General features: G+C 44.9%; 1 protein-coding gene across 1 annotated transcript; it reads right to left on the bottom strand.

Annotated features, from left to right (window-relative positions):
- Positions 1 to 157: 157 nt before the first annotated feature.
- Positions 158 to 11,826, bottom strand: LOC116986651 (chitinase-3-like protein 2). The gene is made up of 6 exons (XM_033042224.1): positions 11,705 to 11,826; positions 6,741 to 6,864; positions 6,415 to 6,612; positions 4,749 to 4,865; positions 2,698 to 2,833; positions 158 to 222 (listed from the first exon to the last, which is right to left on the bottom strand). The coding sequence occupies exons 1-6, from the start codon at positions 11,824 to 11,826 to the stop codon at positions 158 to 160; spliced, it is 762 nt and encodes a 253-aa protein (XP_032898115.1).
- Positions 11,827 to 18,199: the final 6,373 nt, after the last annotated feature.

The following is an 18,199-nucleotide window of genomic DNA, read 5'->3' as shown; positions in this document are numbered from 1 at the left end:
AAGGATAGGGCGAGTCCACAAGCTGAACTTCGAAATTGGGGCAAAGCCAATGTGGTTGATATTGGACAAGAACTTGCAAAAGACAATTGGAATAAGTTGCTTGTGAGCAAAGGCACTTTTGAAAAGTGGGATGGTTTTAGGTGTTATAGTAAAAGTTCTAAGTATGCATGCTCTCGAAGCGCAAGGCAGTTAAGAGTATGAAAGCCTCAATGACGAGATAAACTGTTCAGGAAAAAGGAGGCATAGCTCAGGTATAGACAGCTGGCATCAAGTCTATCCTTAAAGAGGCATAGGGAATTGAAGAGCACATTTAAGAAAGGAAAAAGGTGGCATGCAAAGCCTCTGACACATAAGATTGAGAAAGGAAATAGATTACATAAGTATAAGGGAAAATGGTAGACAGGGTGAGAATAAGGCCTCCCAGCAAACAAAGTGATCATCTACGTGTAGAGCCGCAGGGGATGGGCGATGTCCTCAATGAACATTTCTTGTATGTTTTAACCACAGAGGAAGACATGAAGACAAGAGAACTTGTGAAAAATAATGGGATGTCTTGTGATCAGTCCATATCACAGTGTGGAGGTGGACGACAAACAAAGGCGTATGAAGGCAGATCGTTTTCCTGGGCCTGATCAGGTATATCCAATGGCACTGGGAAGATAGAGTGCAGGCTGAGTTATATCTATCATCATAGACGTAGGTGAGGTGTCAGAAGCCTAACATCTGGTAGCAAAGTTACTGGAGAAGATTCCGAGTATTAATATATACATGCACTTGGAAAAACAGGGATTGATTTGGGATAGTTTGCATAGTTTTGTGTGTGCGAGATCATATTTCACAAAATTAGTAGAGATCTTTGAAGAATTAATCACATAAGTTGATGAGGGCAGAGCGGTAGGCATATTCTATATGGTCTTTATTTTATATTTCAAGGTTTGGATGGAAATGTTCAAGGCATGATTACTAAGTTTGTAGATGGCATCAAAATATGTGGTATCTTAGACAGTGAAGATTGTTATCAGGAGACTGTTGGTGATCTTATAGAGGTGTACACAATCATGAGTGGACTAGATCGGGTGAATCTTTTTCCCAAGTAGGTGAATCAAGAATTAAAGGGCATAGGCTTGAGAGAACGATTCAATAGGAACCTGAGGGGCTAATTTTTCACACAAAGGGTGGTAGGTTTATGGAATTCTCATTGGATAGGTAGGAAGGAACTGCAGATGCTGGTTTATACTGAAGATTGTCACAAAAAGCTGGAGTAACTCAGCGGGTCACATAGCATCTCTGGAGAAAAGGAATAGGTGATGTTTTGGGGTGAGATCCAAAACATCACCTATTCCTTTTCTCCAGAGATGCTGTCTGACCTGCTGAGTTAATCCAGCTTTTTGTGTCTATTATTGGACAGGTACATGGATAGCAAAGATTTGGATGGATGTAGGCGAGGCACAGACAAATAGTACTTCCTTGGATATGGCATCCAGGTCGCATGGGCAGATGGGCCGAAAAGCCGAGTTCCATGCTGTTTGACTCGATTAATCTGAAACTTAAATATAATTTAAATTATTCACATTGGGCTGGTTTTGCATTCTCCTAATTTTCAGTCCTTAGAACTTAATAAAGTAGTATTTAGTATTTTTTATAGGTTATACCAAAGTTTTAACTAGGCCATGTCACTTTTTCTGATTTATCTCTGCAGCATTAAGTTTGCGATTTTGTTCACCAACAGTCCAACGAGTAATATATGCACTTTAAATGAAATCCCCAACACAGAGCCCATAAGATTCGTACTATTCAGTTTTCCTTCAGGTAGGCCGTCCGCTTTACAAAGAAAAATCAGATTAGTTTGACAACAAATAGCACTATTTTACAATCAGAAAAATAATGTTATCTTACTACAAACAACTCAGATTATTAAAAAAATCAAATTATTCTAACTGCTAACTAGGAGCAATTGACCACGTGGCTTTTCTGCAAGTTCTCCGGTTTCTTCCCACATTCCAGTCACACAAGTTCGTAGATTAATTGGCCTCTATAAATCGTCTCTAATGTGTACGATAGAACTAGTGTACGAGTGATCGCTGGTCAGCGTGGACTTGGTGGACAGAACTGCCTGTTCCTAAGCTGTATCTCTAAACTAAACTAAGGTCACCCCTCAGCCTCCTGTGATCCAAAGATCCTCCTGTGGTCCTCACCTGTTCAACCTCTCCCTATAGTTTAGCCCTCAAGTCCTGGCAACATCCTGAGAATGTCAAGGTACGATTAAAAAAATTGCTAATCTGGGTAGTATCGTTGATAGTAATTAAAAATTACTGCAGGCTCTTAATCAGCTGGTTAAGTGATCTGAGGAATGAATAATGGAGTTTAATGCAGATAAGCGCAAGGTGTTGCATTTTGGGAAGTCAAACCTGGGTAGGACTTTCATAATGAATGGTATGGCCCGGGCCAACAATTGTAGACCAAAAAAATCCAAGAGTACAGGTCCAAAGTTCCTGAAAGTAGCATCACAGGTAGATAGGGAGGTAAAGAAGGCTTTTGCTACATAGGCCTTAATCAGTCAGTGTATTAAGTATAGATGTTGGGACGTTATGTTAAAGTTGTACAAGACAGTTGGTCAGTCCATTTGTCCAATAACCTCTGTCTTTGTTCTTATAATCATAATTGTAAAAAGCGCAAATGCTAAAATTATATACTCACCTGAAATGCCTAAAAACTCCCTCCTGATCGTTTGTACCAGAGGATGTGAACCTTGTTTACAATGGTTTTTCACATCATCAAAATCAATTGTCCACACGAAAGCTCCTGCAAACTTTTGCTGCCTCACCCACTCAATCTACAAAGATAAACTTAACAGTTAGATTCTATAGAACCAGTTCGATAGTTCACAAGTTTAATCATGTGGTCAAATTTGCTTAATATTTTGAATGGATCCTTCCAGACGCAACGAGAGATGCGAGAGAAGACGTGAGATCTGTGGCTCTGAAAAGACCTCATCGCTAATGTAAATGGTCGTGATAAAAATCAAAGTCCCCCTGGTATTGCACAACTCCAGTTCCTTTAACGTGAGATCACCAGGAGCATACCTATGAACAACCTGGGTTCGATCCTGACTACAGGGACTGTCACTGCAGAGTTTGTACTTTCTCCCTATGACCCCATGGGATTTCTCTGGGTGCTCCAGTTTCCTCCCACATTAACAATACGTGCAGGTTTGTAGGTTAATTAGCTTCTGTATATTGCCAGTGTGTAGGATGCAAAAGTGGGATAACATGGAACTAGTATACTAGTTGGTGTGCACTTGGTGGGCCAAAGGTTATCACACAGTATCTCTAACCTGTATCTTTAGTTATGGAATTCCAGGATTAAAACCAAAAACACCCATGTCAGAAAAGTCAATGACTTGTAGGTGTACCTACAAAGTGATGTCCCCAAGTGCCTGCATCAAAGATGTTAATCTCTTTATCTGAGGTAGACAAAAATACTCAGCGGGTGAGGCAGCATCTATGGAGCGAAGGAAATAGGCAACGTTTTGGGCCGAAACCCTATCTTGATAGTTTTACACAATGTATCCCAACAAAGCATTTGGGTTAGCACCAGAATATCGTCAAAGCATTGGGAGTATGCGAAAGACCAACCCACAAGCCTAGTGTAAAAGGCTGTGATAAACATCAAAATCCTCCTGCTTTACAGGACTTCAATGGTTGAAGTCACATCAGGGCAGTATCGCACTGGATGTTAAGGCCCTGGTGAGTGTTGTGAAGCAGAGGGATATAGTACAGGCATGTAGTACTCTCAAAGTGGCATCGCAGGTACAGTGTGTTAAGAAAGCTTTGAGTACATTGGCCTTCATCTGTCAGTGTATTAAGTACAGAAGTTGGGAAGGTATGTTTTAGTTATACAGGACATTGAAGCATTTGGAGTATTGTGTTCAGTTTTGTTCATCTTGCTATAGGAAGGATGTCATTAAGTGGAAAGTGCAGAGAAAACTTATGAGGATGCTGCCAGGACTAGAGGGCCTGAACTCTCGGGAGAAATTGGGCAAACTGGGACTTTATTCCTTGGAACACTTGAGGCTAAGGGTTGCATATAATCATGAGGGGAATAGATAGAATGAATGCAGTCTTTTACCCAGGATAGGGGAATCAAGAACAGGTTTAATCTGAAAGGGGAAGGATTTAATAGGAACCTGAGTGGCAACCTTTTCACTTAGTGGGTGATGGGTATATTGAACGAGCTGCCAGAAGAGGTAGGTTAGGCAGGTTCTTAAACAAAGTTTTAAAGATAATTGGACAGCTACGTGGATAGGAAAATGTGGAAAAATTGAATTAGGTTAGATGGGGCTTCTCGGTTGGCCTGGATGAGTTGGAACAAATTGTCTGTTTCCGTTTATATGTTGCTATAAAGTATTCACCCACCCAATCAGGCTCCTACTGCCCCATCTGAGGAAGAGTCTGCGATTCCCAGGGGCCTCATCAGTCAGAGACAGAGTGGTTGCAGATTGGCCTTGATTCCGAGGGCTGCCTTAGAAGAAGTTACAACATACAGGAATTCAATTTTAGACTCTCTGCTCTGGATCATCTTTGCCTACAGCAGGCAACGCATTTGTCACTTACCTACCAAGGAAACTAACATCTTGTCAGTACTATTCAGAGTATTTTTGAAAGTAATGAATACCTGAATGATTGATAAATTAAAAATATTTTCTGTAATAACACAAATATCATATAAAAAGTTTCATAGTAAATTACTTTGGAAATAACACTCTGCTTGTCATCATAGCCCACCCATACATCTCCCTTGACTGCATACGGAACCTTCTGATCTTCAATCCAATGTCTTTCTCCTCCTTCCAAAAGATCACATATCTGTTGAGGAGAAAGATGGTGCATTGTTAGATACAAGCCGATCCCTCCGAAGTTACTCAAGATGACCTGAAGATTACACGTTTGTCAATGGATTAATATGAAATGTATAGTTAGAGCCACTGATTTATTCATTGAAGAGACGAGTGACATTATATTTTCCTGATAATGTTGCATGTGGGGTGTAATGATCAAAAATAGTCACAATATGAAGACCAGCCAGGCAGAGGAGTACATCTATAGGAGGATGCATTCATGCAATTCAAATGTCATGTACCCTAAATTTCAGAATGGTTTTCTTGTTTACTTGGTTAAACTTCATGTCATTACAGTTTTGGTCGCCCTGGTATAGGAAGGATGTCACTAAACTGGAAAGGGTACGAAAAAAGACTTATGAGGGTATTACCAGATCTGGAGGGTTTGTGTTATAAAGAGAGGCAGGACATGCTGCCTATTTTCCCTGAGCTTAGGAGACTCAGGAATGACGTTATAGAGGTTTATAAAATGCCAACTGTCTCTAATAATTTAATTCCGTTCTAAATACAAGCAGATTCTATCCCAAAGAATCCTCTTCAACAGCTTCAGCAAAAGCAACTCTCCAGTCTTCCGGAACCTCATCTGTGGCTACACATGATCCAAAGATCTTCAACAAGCTCAAAATTAGAGATTGTTTAGAATCATTCAGCATGGAAACAGACAATTTGGCCCAGCATCCCCATACTGACCAGTGGTTGTGGATTTACTTTATGTTTTTTTTTAAGGAGTGTACCATATCCTTTCCATTGTGTACTCCAATGTTGATCGCACATAATCTAACAGCTATTCCTGGTCTTGAATGGCTGGGTCGAGGGGAAGAAAGGCCAGAGGGCAGTGAGCTGGGAGAACAGGATTGTGGATTAGGCATGTGGGGTGATGAGGGGTTGGTGTGGGGTTTAATGACCAGGAATCAGTGGCAATAAGGAGCTTATAGGGTCCTACAATTATCTATCACAGTTGGAGATTACTGGATCTTCAATGGTGATTGGAGGAAGAGACAGAGCAGATCGATGAATGTGGCAAGCCTTTATGCGATTTGGAGGGGGACACAGTCAGTTAAACAAATTAGTCAAAGGGTCCAACTTGGTTTGAGTTTGCAATACTACCAGAGGTAGATTTAAAGCTTTGTCCACAAGTTGTGATTCCAACCAGCAGCTTATCTCGGGGTGCACCTTTGTTTAGATAATAGTTAATGGTTTCATTCTGCAAATGAGTTCAAGGAAAATTAAGCCCATTTTCAACCTATTATAAAAAGTAGTTCAAAAATCATAGAATTAGAATGCGACAGATCTACTACCATGTTCAGAATAGTCACTTTTTAATTATAGGGAAATAGACATCTCATAAGCCTATTTGTAGATGAATTATCTTCCAACTTTATAGGTCACTCACAAGCAGGTGAAAAATGTGAAAGTGGAAGCATGCATTACAAGTTTGGCCATGCACTTATACCCAGGTTAAATTTCTGTCTAATTACCAATTTATTTGATGTAAACTGGCTTGACTACAAATGTACACATTTAATCACCTCATAATATGCCATGAAGCCTGTTGTTTTTGTTATTGGGGCTGCTGGTGCACCACCAGCTGTCGCAGCCCCAAGCTGATTATTACTTGTGGAGGCAAGTTTAAAGCTTCGTCCATAAGTTGCGATTCCAACTAGCAACTTATCTCGGGGTGCACCTTTGTTTAGATAGTAGGTCACTGTTTCATACTGCAAGTGAGTTCAAGAAAAATTAAGCACATTTTAAAGCTATTGTAAAAGTGGTTAAAAAAATCACAGAATTAGAATGTGAGAGAGCTACTGCCATCTACAGACTCAGTAGTAATTTGCAAACATACTGCATTGTAGTAGAGAAAGTCCCAACGATCTTTGCTTCCAACAAACAAAGGGCTATGGTGTGCAGTGAAAGTGTTCCAGCCACCAGCAAAATCATAACACATCACGCTCATAAAGTCCAGATGTCTAAAGAAATGGAAATTTAAAAAATGATAATTAACACGGAATTATGTAGCCGATAAATAAACACGCATCTATATAGAATAATGCATAATTTGTACACATATCAGTTTGAATAAATTATCTTTGTTGTTGAAACCCAGTTACTGTTTAAGGAAATAAGATGACATTTGCTCAAGGCAGTAAATTAGATTCCAAAAGGTATACAATCATCAATAATAATTTCAGTTCCATATTAGACGAGTCCCGGGCTCATGAACTGGTGGCACATATTCAAATCATGCAAGGTTATGGAATTTCAATTCAATTAATTACCTAAATCAGGATTATAAATTTATCATCAGTAATGTTAACCATGAGACCAACCATTTATTGTAAACATGCAACTGGTTCACGACTGCCCGAGAAGGAAAAAAAACTGTCCATACTGACCTGGTGTGCCCTACATATGACTTTGAGTAAAGTGGTTCCTTCTGAAATGATCTACAAAACCACTCGACTCAAACAAAACAACAAAATGGCTCCACAATCTGCCCAACAGTAATGGAAGTCCAACATGAGAATGTAATAGTTGGTGTTTATGCCAGAATTGCCAAAAGAATGACTTACCGTGGTAATCTCTGATGCACCCTCCGTTCTACTTATATTCTACATGACATTAATAAAGGTTTGAGTTCATTAGATACAACAAAGACCTTGTCCTCACAAGATTCCACCCGTCGCACTGAGAACAGCGAGCTACAACAACAGTGCGAGCTACAAGAGCAGCTGTTCCAGCAGTCAAAAAGTGCCCAAAATGTGCAGTCTACCAAAAACAGAATAAATCTTATCTTCCTATTTAGTTCAAGTTCAAGTTCAAGTTTATTGTCATGTGTCCCTGAGGTGACAGAACCTAATAGGCATTAACATAGGCATAGGCATTTATCACTTCAACTTAATCTTGATCATCAGCAAAGTGATGAAAGGTGCCTAGTCATCAACTATTCACCAACTAAATATTCTCACATGGTATACAAAATTGCTGGAGAAACTCAGCGGGTGCAGCAGCATCTATGGAGCGAAGGAAATAGGCGACGTTTCGGGCCGAAACCCTTCTTCAGACTGATGGGGGGGTGGGGGGGTAGAAGGAAGGAAAAGGGGAGGAGGAGGAGCCCGAGGGCGGGCGGATGGGAGGGTGGGAGGAGACAGCTAGAGGGTTGAGGAAGGGGAGGAGACAGCAAGGGCTAGCAAAATTGGGAGAATTCAATGTTAATGCCATCCGGACGCAAGGTCCCCAGACGGAATACGAGGTGCTGTTCCTCCAATTTCCGCTGTTGCTCACTTTGGCAATGGAGGAGACCCAGGACAGAGAGGTCGGATTGGGAATGGGAGGGGGAGTTGAAGTGCTGAGCCACCGGGAGGTCAGGTTGGTTATTGCGGAATGAGCGGAGGTGTTCGGCGAAACGATCGCCCAACCTCCGCTTAGTCTCCCCGATGTAAATCAGCTGACATCTAGAGCAGCGGATGCAGTAGATGAGGTTGGAGGAGCTACAGGTGAACCTTTGTCGCACCTGGAACGACTGCTTGGGTCCTTGAATGGAGTCGAGGGGGGAGGTGAAGGGACAGGTGTTGCATTTCTTGCGGTTGCAACGGAAAGTGCCCGGGGAGGGGGTGGTGCGGGAGGGAAGGGAAGAATTGACGAGGGAGTTGCGGAGGGAGCGGTCTTTGCGGAAGGCAGACATGGGGGGAGATGGGAAGATGTGGCGAGTGGTGGGGTCACGTTGGAGGTGGCGGAAATCGCGGAGGATTATGTGTTGTATTTGCCGGCTGGTGGGGTGAAAGGTGAGGACCAGAGGGACTCTGCCCTTGTTGCGAGTGCGGGGATGGGGAGAGAGAGTAGTGTTACGGGGTATGGATGAGACCCTGGTGTGAGCTTCATCTATGGTGGCGGAGGGGAATCCCCGTTCCATGAAGAACGAGGACATTTCCGATGCCCTGGTATGGAATGTCTCATCCTGGGAACAGATGCGGCGTAGGCGGAGGAATTGGGAGTAGGGGATGGAGTCTTTACAGGGGGCAGGGTGGGAAGACGTGTAGTCCAGATAGCCATGTGAGTCAGTGGGTTTGTAATGTATGTCGGTCAGGAGTCTGTCCCCTGCGATGGAGATGGCGAGGTCAAGGAATGGTAGGGAAGTGTCATAAATGGTCCAGGTGTATTGGAGTGCCGGATGGAAGTTGGCGGTGAAGTGGATGAAGTCAGTCAGTTGTGTGTAGGTGCAGGAGGTGGCCCCAAAGCAGTCGTCAATGTAACGGAGGTAGAGGTCGGGGATGGGGCCCTGGTACGTCTCGAACAAGGATTGTTCAACGTACCCGACAAAGAGGCAGGCGTAGCTGGGGCCCATGCGTGTGCCCATAGCTACGCCTTGTGTTTGGAGGAAATGGGAGGAGTCAAATGTAAAGTTGTTGAGGGTGAGGACCAACTCCGCTAAGCGGAGGAGAGTGTCAGTGGCTGGGTATAGGTTGCTCCTCTGGTCGAGGAAGAACCGGAGGGCTCCGAGGCCATCCTGGTGGGGAATGGAGGTGTAGAGTGAACGGACATCCATGGTGAAGATGAGTGGGTGAGGGCCCAGAGAGTGGAATGCGTGGAGGCGGCGGAGAGTGTCTGAGGTGTCTAGAACATAGGTGGGGAGGGATTTGACCAAGGGGGATAGGATGGAGTCAAGGTATGTGGAGATGAGTTCGGTGGGGCACGAACACGCAGAGACAATGGGTCTGCCGGGAGAGCCGGGTTTGTGGATTTTGGGGAGAAGGTAAAAACGGGCCGTGCGGGGCTGGGGAACGATGAGGTTGGAAGCTTGGTCGGGCAGGGCGTGGGAATTGATGAAGTCGGTGATGGTGCTAGAAATGGTGGCCTGGTGCTCGTCAGTGGGGTCATGGTCCAAGGGTAAGTAGGAGGAGGTGTCCGAGAGTTGGCGCGTGGCCTCAGCTTTGTAGAGATCGACGCGCCAGACTACCACGGCACCTCCCTTGTCGGCTGGTTTGATGACCCAATCTGGGTTTTTGCGGAGTGATTCAATGGCAGTGCGTTCAGAGGGGGAAAGATTAGAGTGAGACAAGGGAGTGGAGAAGTTGAGGCAGTTGACGTCGCGGCGGCAGTTCTGGATAAAGAGTTCCAGAGCCGGGACTTTATGAGGGGGGTTCCACGAGGAGGGGGTGCGTTGGAGACGGGGAAAAGGGTCATCATTGGGGGGCGAGGACTCCTTCCCATGGAAGTGCGCTGCGAGGCGGAGACGACGGTAGAAGCGCTCCAAGTCATGGTGGGCGCGGAACTCATTGAGATGGGGACGGAGGGGGACAAAGGTAAGACCTCTGCTGAGGACAGACCGTTGGGTGTGGGAGAGGGGGAGGTCGGGGGGGATGGTGAACACCCGGCAGGGGTGGGAGTTGGGGCCAGAGGAAGGCAGGTGGGTGGACTGGGGACGGGGCGATGTGTGGAGGGGGGGGGGGGGGGGTTGTGGGTGTTGGAGGAGTGGTGGGTGGTCAGGGGGTGGGGGGGAGAGAGGGCTGTAATGTGGGTGGGGAAGAGCGGGGGTGACATGGTTGGGGGGGGGGGATGGGGGAGGGTCATACATTACAAACCCACTGACTCACATGGCTATCTGGACTACACGTCTTCCCACCCTGCCCCCTGTAAAGACTCCATCCCCTACTCCCAATTCCTCCGCCTACGCCGCATCTGTTCCCAGGATGAGACATTCCATACCAGGGCATCGGAAATGTCCTCGTTCTTCAGGGAACGGGGATTCCCCTCCGCCACCATAGATGAAGCTCACACCAGGGTCTCATCCATACCCCGTAACACTGCTCTCTCTCCCCATCCCCGCACTCGCAACAAGGGCAGAGTCCCTCTGGTCCTCACCTTTCACCACACCGGCCGGCAAATACAACACATAATCCTCCGCCATTTCCGCCACCTCCACGTGACCCCACCACTCGCCACATCTTCCCATCTCCCCCCATGTCTGCCTTCCGCAAAGACCGCTCCCTCCGCAACTCCCTCGTCAATTCTTCCCTTCCCTCCCGCACCACCCCCTCCCCGGGCACTTTCCGTTGCAACCGCAAGAAATGCAACACCTGTCCCTTCACCTCCCCCCTCGACTCCATTCAAGGACCCAAGCAGTCGTTCCAGGTGCGACAAAGGTTCACCTGTATCTCCTCCAACCTCATCTACTGCATCCGCTGCGCTAGATGTCAGCTGATTTACATCGGGGAGACTAAGCAGAGGTTGGGCGATCGTTTCGCCGAACACCTCCGCTCAGTCTGCAATAACCAACCTGACCTCCCGGTGGCTCAGCACTTCAACTCCCGCTCCCATTCCCAATCCGGCCTCTTTGTCCTGGGTCTCCTCCATTGCCAGAGTGAGCAACAGCGGAAATTGGAGGAACAGCACCTCGTATTCCGTCTGGGGACCTTGCGTCCGGATGGCATTAACATTGAATTCTCCCAATTTTGCTAGTCCATGCTGTCTCCTCCCCTTCCTCAACCCTCTAGCTGTCTCCTCCCACCCTCCCATCCGCCCGCCCTCGGGCTCCTCCTCCTCCCCTTTTCCTTCCTTCTCCCCCCTCCACCCCCCATCAGTCTGAAGAAGGGTTTCGGCCCGAAACGTCGCCTATTTCCTTCGCTCCATAGATGCTGCTGCACCCGCTGAGTTTCTCCAGCAATTTTGTGTACCTTCGATCTTCCAGCATCTGCAGTTCCTTCTTGAACAAATATTCTCACATACCCAGTTTTGTTCCACTGTCTTGTCTTAAAATTACAGAAAGAACTATACAACATAAAAATATCTGAACTTAAAAATTATACTTACTCAGAAATTTTATCCACCTCATAACTAGCATCGATCCACCGTCTAGCAGCAGCCACAGCAACTGTAATCATTAATCTAGGTTTCCCTGAACTTCCTGCTTCCTTTACAAAAGCAGCTTTCATTTCCTGGGGGTACAAATAACTGAATGGATAATATTATAATCCTTGATCGGAGCAGACGTTTATCGGGATGACAGGTGAGATAACTACAATTCTGTAACTGTAACTGCAAAATTATAACTATCCCTTTTTCCAAGACATACCCATTTCCAAAAACAAAAAACCCCAAAAAAAAAGCAAAAAAAAAAAAAAGCAACAGCATTTAACATAGCTCTTCTGAAACCAGTGGAATAACATTTAATGTTTAAAAATTACAATCTACTTACATCACGTGTCCTGAAAAAGCCAGAGTTAAAACCTGATGCAAAGTATTGGACACAGGTGGAAATGTTGGAAATTCTCCTACGCTTTTGATGGATCACAATTCAAACAAATCTATGTGGGTTAATCTTGTATCACCATGCAGTCCACGTTAAGTTTGGAGCTAAGGTCAGACGTTTTAAACGCCACCAAAATAATTATTTTATTAAAACAATTATTTGTTATACTGACAAATAATATAGGTTTGCAAACTCACTAGCCACAGAAAGTATACCTTGTTCTGTCCTACATCTCATCCACCGCTGCCCCCATGAAACATCATCTGAAATCATAGCATCAGTTGATGACAGTCATCATCAACATTATTGACCCTCCAGCACCTTTATATTGTTAGAATGCCGGTCAGACAGGCAGCAGGTAAATCAGAAATTTCTTATTGTTAAACAATAGGAAGACCCAACTTCTAGTTTTGTCTTTCTAAATCCTTCCTACTTTCAACAGCAATTCCTCCCATGATTCCCCATTAATGCTCAGTGATTTGCTTAAACTTCGACCTATCTTTCTAGAATCTCCTTAAACTGTTCAGTGGAAATTTAGTTTGATAATGAAACTCTATAAATTTGATGGAACAATGTAATTATAACACCAACCGTTCACCTTTGCACCACAGAATTGTGCAGAAGATAAATGACAAATTGTTTTATGAAGGGAAGATCTTGCCTGACGAATCTGCTGGAGTTCTTTGAGGAAGTTAATAGAAGGACAGACAGAGGGGAGGCTGTAGATGTTGTTTACTTAGAAAAGGTGCCGCACATCAGGCTGCTGAGAAAGATGAGAGCACATGGTATGAACGGGAAGATACTAGCATGTATAGCAGGTTGACTAGATGGCAGAAGGCAGAGTTACAATAAAAGGTGCCTTTTCACGTTGGCTGCCAGTGACTAGTGGAGTTCCACAAGGGTCGGTGCAAGGTCCGCTTCTCTTCACGTTGTATATTAATGATTTGGATAACGGGCTTGAAGACTTTGTGGCCAAGTTTTCAGATGATGCTAATATAGGTGATGGGGCAGGCAGCGTAGAGGAAGCAAGGACTCTGCAGAAGGACTTGGACAAGGAAGGAGAGTGTGCAGAAAAGTATCAGATGAAATTCAATAGAGCAGTGTGGAGGTTTACAATAATAATTCCAGGATGAGCGTTTGACAGCACTGGGCCTGTACTTGATGGAGTTTAGAAGGTTGAGGGGAGGACCTCATTGAAACTTGCAGAATATTGAAAGGCATAGATAGAGTGGATGTGGAAAGGTAGTTTCCACTGGTGGGAGAGTCGAGGCCCAGAGGTCAGAGCCTCAGAATTAAAGGGCGCTCTTTCAGAAAGATGGTGAGGAGGAACTTCTTTAGTCAGAGGGTAGTTAGTCTGTGGAACTCATTGTTACAGAGGGCTGTGGAGGCTGTCAGTGGATATTTTTAAGGCAGAGATAGACAAATTCTTGATTAGAACGATGTCAAGGGTTATGGGGAGAAGGTAGAAAAAGGGGATTAGAAGGCAGAGATCAGTATAATTGAATGATGGAGTAAACTCGATGGGCTGAATGGCCTAATTCTACTCCTAAAATATGTGAATACCTTGTCAATGCCGAGTGATACGTCTAACCTCATAACCTGATGTCAAGACAACAACCTTTCCATCAATGTGAGCAAGTCAAAGGAGATTGTGATCAACTTCATACATTGACAGCACCAAAGTACAGATGATTGAAAATTTCGAGTTCCGAGGAGTAAATATCACCAACAACGTTTCCTGGACTAGCCATATTGAAGCTATCAAAAAGGCACACAAATGCCTCTACTTCTTTAGAAGGTTTAGGAAGCTTGGCATGTCCCCAAAAACTCCCACCAACCTCTACAGATGTGTCGTAGGAAACATTTAATCGGGATGCATCACAACATGGTTCAAACAGGTCCATCTGAGACCGTAAGCAATTACAGAGAATTATGGACGCAGCCGAGAAAATCATGAAAATCAACCTCCCTTCTATTGACTCCAGCTGCCTCGGCAAGCCCGCCAACATAATCAAGGACAAACCTTACCCAGGACACTCCCTCTTCTCCCCTCTTCCATCACGCAAGATGTACAGAAATACGAAAGCTCATACCTCTAGATTCAGGGTCAGTTTCTTCCCAGCTGTTATCAAGCAGCTGAACCATCCAATCACTAAATAGATAGCAATCCTGACCCACCGTCGATCTAACTGGAGACCCTCGGACTATCTTTAATCCCAAGTCCCTTTGCATCTCTGATTTCTGAATCCTCCCCCCATTTAGAAAATATTCGATGCCTTTATTCTTATTACCAAAGTGGACATCTTGCTACTCTGTATTCCATCTGCCACTTATTTGCCCACTTATCAATTTGTCCAAGTCCTACTGCAGACTCCCTGCTTCCTCTATACTAGCTTCCCCACGACCTCCCTTCGTATCATCCTTAAACTTGGCCTCAAAGCCATCAATTCCAGGAAGGCCACGATACCAAATGCCTACTTCACTATCTGTACACCTGTTCCACCACTTTCCACGCTATATTCTTGTGCGCCAAGATCCCTCTAGAATAGAAGAATAGAACAGAATGCCATTTATTGTCATTTAAACATACAAGGTTCAAACTAAATTTTGTTCCTGCAGTCATAACAGCAAAAAAACGAAAACACACAATTAACACAATTCCACACAAACATCCATCACAGTGAATCTCCAAACACCTCCTCACTGTGATGGAAGGCAAAAGTCTTATCTCTTCCCTGTTCTCTGTTCTTTATTCTTCTCCCGTAGTCAAGCAGTCAAACTGCTGCATCGAGCTGATCGAGGCTCTTGATGTTAGAGCCCCCAGCGGGTGATGGAAAGTCCCGCGGCCGTTTAAGCCGTGCCGGGGAATGCAAGGCCCCGCACCGGGTCGATTTAAACCCCTCGATTCGGGCGGGCGAAGTTGCCGTTGCGGGAGCTCCGAAAAGCGGTCTCCCACCAGGGACCTGCGAGCTCCTGATGTTACCGTCCACAGGGCTTGCAGCCGAAGCTCCGGTCGGGTCACAGCCAGGCGCCACCACAGCGAAGTCAGCCAGCTCCGCGATGGTGAGTCTGCATGCCCTGCGACTAGAGCCCCAGATCGATTCCGGTTGGAGGCCGCCGGCTCCACGATGTTAGGCCCCAACGACAACGGAGACTCGACAGGGAAAAGGTTGCATCCCCCGTTCAGGGAAGAGATTAAAATGTTTCCCCCAGCACACCTCCCCCCCGCCCGCCCCCACACATATACACAGCTAAAAATAAAGTAAAACTAAAACCAAAAACATACACCTAACGGGACAAAAAGAAAGAAAAGACAGACGGACTGCAGTCGAGCCGCTGCCACAAGGCGCTGCCACACCGAGCTCCTGAGGTTTTCTCATTTACTTTATATGTCCTACTACAATTAGACTTCCCAAAGTGTAGTACTTGGTACAAACAAATCCAGGACATTTACCAAAATAATAATTTCCTTTTGAACAATTTCACCTTCAAATTAAAATAACAAAATGGCACTCGCTATCAATTATCAAGCACCACTGCCCATTTAACATAGTTAAATCTGAATACTGCTTTATTTACCGTTATCAAGGCTGTGAAAAGTTGTTTATTTTCTGGTGGATTTCCTTCTCTACCTGGAAACTCCCAATCCAGATCAAGGCCGTCAAACCCGTACTTCCTCAAAAAAACAGTTGCAGAATTGATGAATATTTGTCTTTTTGCCTGAGTAGACACCAAGTTATTGAAGCTGAGGGGGAACCCAAAGCAGAAGGAAATTATAAGAATTTGTTGTGTTATTTAATTGACATTTACAATCTAAACAAATTTACGTTGGTGACATGTTTGATTTAAAAATACATGTCATTAAATAAAATTATATATTTTCTGTAAAAAACCCTCAAATTGTGGATTAATACAAACCTTTTGAGATATAAACGCTGGTTAAATAAGCAACATCTACCTTTAAATTACCTCGTTCTCAACTGGATGGTCTTAAGAAATTATTGATATTAACCGTACTTGTGAAGTTAGCTCCCAGTCTCGCTTATTAAATAACATGATGCGAAAATTACAAATTGGAAAGATTCTAAATTTAATGCTAGATCTGTGCTGAGATACATGGCTTATTCAAAGAATGGAAATGGGAAATCAATAACGGATTCAGTGGCCTCGACTTTAATTACATCCATCCCTCCTCCAGTACTTCAGAAGGGATTAAACAATGTCATGGATGAAGCAGGTAGACTACCTAAAATAGTTCCAGGTGCTGCTTATAGTTACTTTTTATTACTTTTTGCTCATTTGATAATAATCTGCTCTAATATCATGCTTTGCAAAACTGAATCAAAAAGATTTGCCTCAATAGAATGTTAAGTAGCATCTTAAAAGAGTAAAAGGACTGAGGGAGGTGGTGCGATTTGGCAAGAAAATCCTTTGCTTGCATTCTTGGGTGCTAAAGGCTCATGGGCAGGGATGATTGAATGAATTGATCGAAAAAGTAATTGCTTCTGATTTCAGCTCTTTATGTTCAACCGTTTTTCTATCGACTCCCCCCCCAAAACGCTAAGTATTCACATTCACAAGTGCTTCAGAACCCCAAGCTCAACAATAGTTGGGGAGAGTTATGTGGAAGAGAGAAAAGATTAGTTTGCAGCACATGCTCTGGAGAAGGAAGTCAGGAAAAAAATAGCATTAGCCATTCCGCAAACATTAATGGACTCCTGCTTTTAAGGCTATCGGGACCTCTAGTCCTGACCGAGCTAGCTACGTCAGTGATTTCGTCCTCTCTAGTCACGCACATCTTACATCTTTTACAGGAAAATATTGTGAATACTTGACATCTGTTACATTTACACATTTTGTTAATATGTATGAATGCGTACTTACACTGCTCCAGGAACCGCCGCTGCTCCAACTGCCAGTAGTGTCTTTAACTCGGCATTCCTTCAAGCAATAAAATCATTTTTGGTGCCACTTTAACAACCAACTAAATTTAGATAATTTGGCGTTAAAGACGGTTTCCGTGGTTAAAAATGATACAATAGCTTATATGTGTAACGGGTATAGCTTGGACCCAATAGCAGCACAGAATCAGGCAGGTATAGTTGGTAATGAACTTTATTACGATACTGTAACACAGAGTAGTAACACAGGAATGGGTACACCGTACTCACACAGAGGCTCAGGATTGAGCGAGGGTTCCGAAGAGGGGCAGGCAGGATCGAATCCGTGTAGGCAGTCGGGAAATCGCTGGAGAGTCTTGCATGAATGCTGAGAACAATCTGGCACTGTGTGAATGGTGAGGAGAGTCTATATACCGGGTTAATTGGTGATCAGAGGCAACTGAGTGCAACAGGTGAGGAGAGTTGGGCTGATGAGAGGGGAGTGGCAGGCAGTTGAGGAGAAGGAGGGACTGGTGGAAAAGTACTGGGAGGTGAAGTGGATGAGAATGAGGAGAGGGCAGACTGTGACAGAACCCCCCCCCCCCTCAAGAGACGGCTCCTGACGTCCCAAAACAAAAACAAAAAAAACAATAAAGAAAATAAACCCAATCCCACGCAGAGTTGGGTGGGAGGAGGGGGACCGGAGGAGGGCTAATATTCGTCCGAGACATCCATGTCCGCATCCTCCTCCATAGCATCAGAGGAAAGCTCCGTCTCGTCGTCACTGGGGAAGAGGGGACAGAGTCTCAGGGGCGGCGACCCCTCTAGGAGTGGCGGACTTGGACGGCTGGTCGGGATGACGCCGGTGAAACTCCCTGATGAGGGAGGCGTCCAGGATGTGTCGAGCAGGAACCCAGGTCCTCTCCTCTGGACCGTAACCCTCCCAATCGACCAGGTATTGGAGACCCCTCCCGCGACGGCGGGAGCGCAGGAGGCGGTGCACCGTAAAGGCGGGGCCTCCGTCGATGAGACGAGGAGGTGGAGGAGGTGGAGGAGGAGGGACTGCGGGGACCAGGGAGCTCTCCCGGACTGGCTTTACACTGGACACGTGGAACTTAGGATGGACCCGCATGGAACGAGGCATCTTGAGCCTCACAGCCGCTCGGTTGATGACCT

The sequence above is a fragment of the Amblyraja radiata genome, chromosome 24 (genome assembly GCF_010909765.2).
Source record: "Amblyraja radiata isolate CabotCenter1 chromosome 24, sAmbRad1.1.pri, whole genome shotgun sequence".
Taxonomy (NCBI): Eukaryota; Metazoa; Chordata; class Chondrichthyes; order Rajiformes; family Rajidae; genus Amblyraja; species Amblyraja radiata.
The sequence above is the reverse complement of the archived record's forward strand: the minus strand, read 5'-3'. Positions and strand labels throughout refer to the sequence as shown.

Excerpts from the sequence above, each read along its gene's own strand:
- LOC116986651 (XM_033042224.1), bottom strand. The coding sequence starts at position 11,826 with ATGAAAGCTGCTTTTGTAAAGGAAGCAGGAAGTTCAGGGAAACCTAGA. Across the intron at positions 6,865-11,704 it reads GAGGTGGATAAAATTTCTGA|ACATCTGGACTTTATGAGCG; the intron begins GTAAGTATAATT and ends CCATTTCTTTAG. Across the intron at positions 2,834-4,748 it reads AGCAGAGTGTTATTTCCAAA|ATTGAGTGGGTGAGGCAGCA; the intron begins GTAATTTACTAT and ends TTATCTTTGTAG.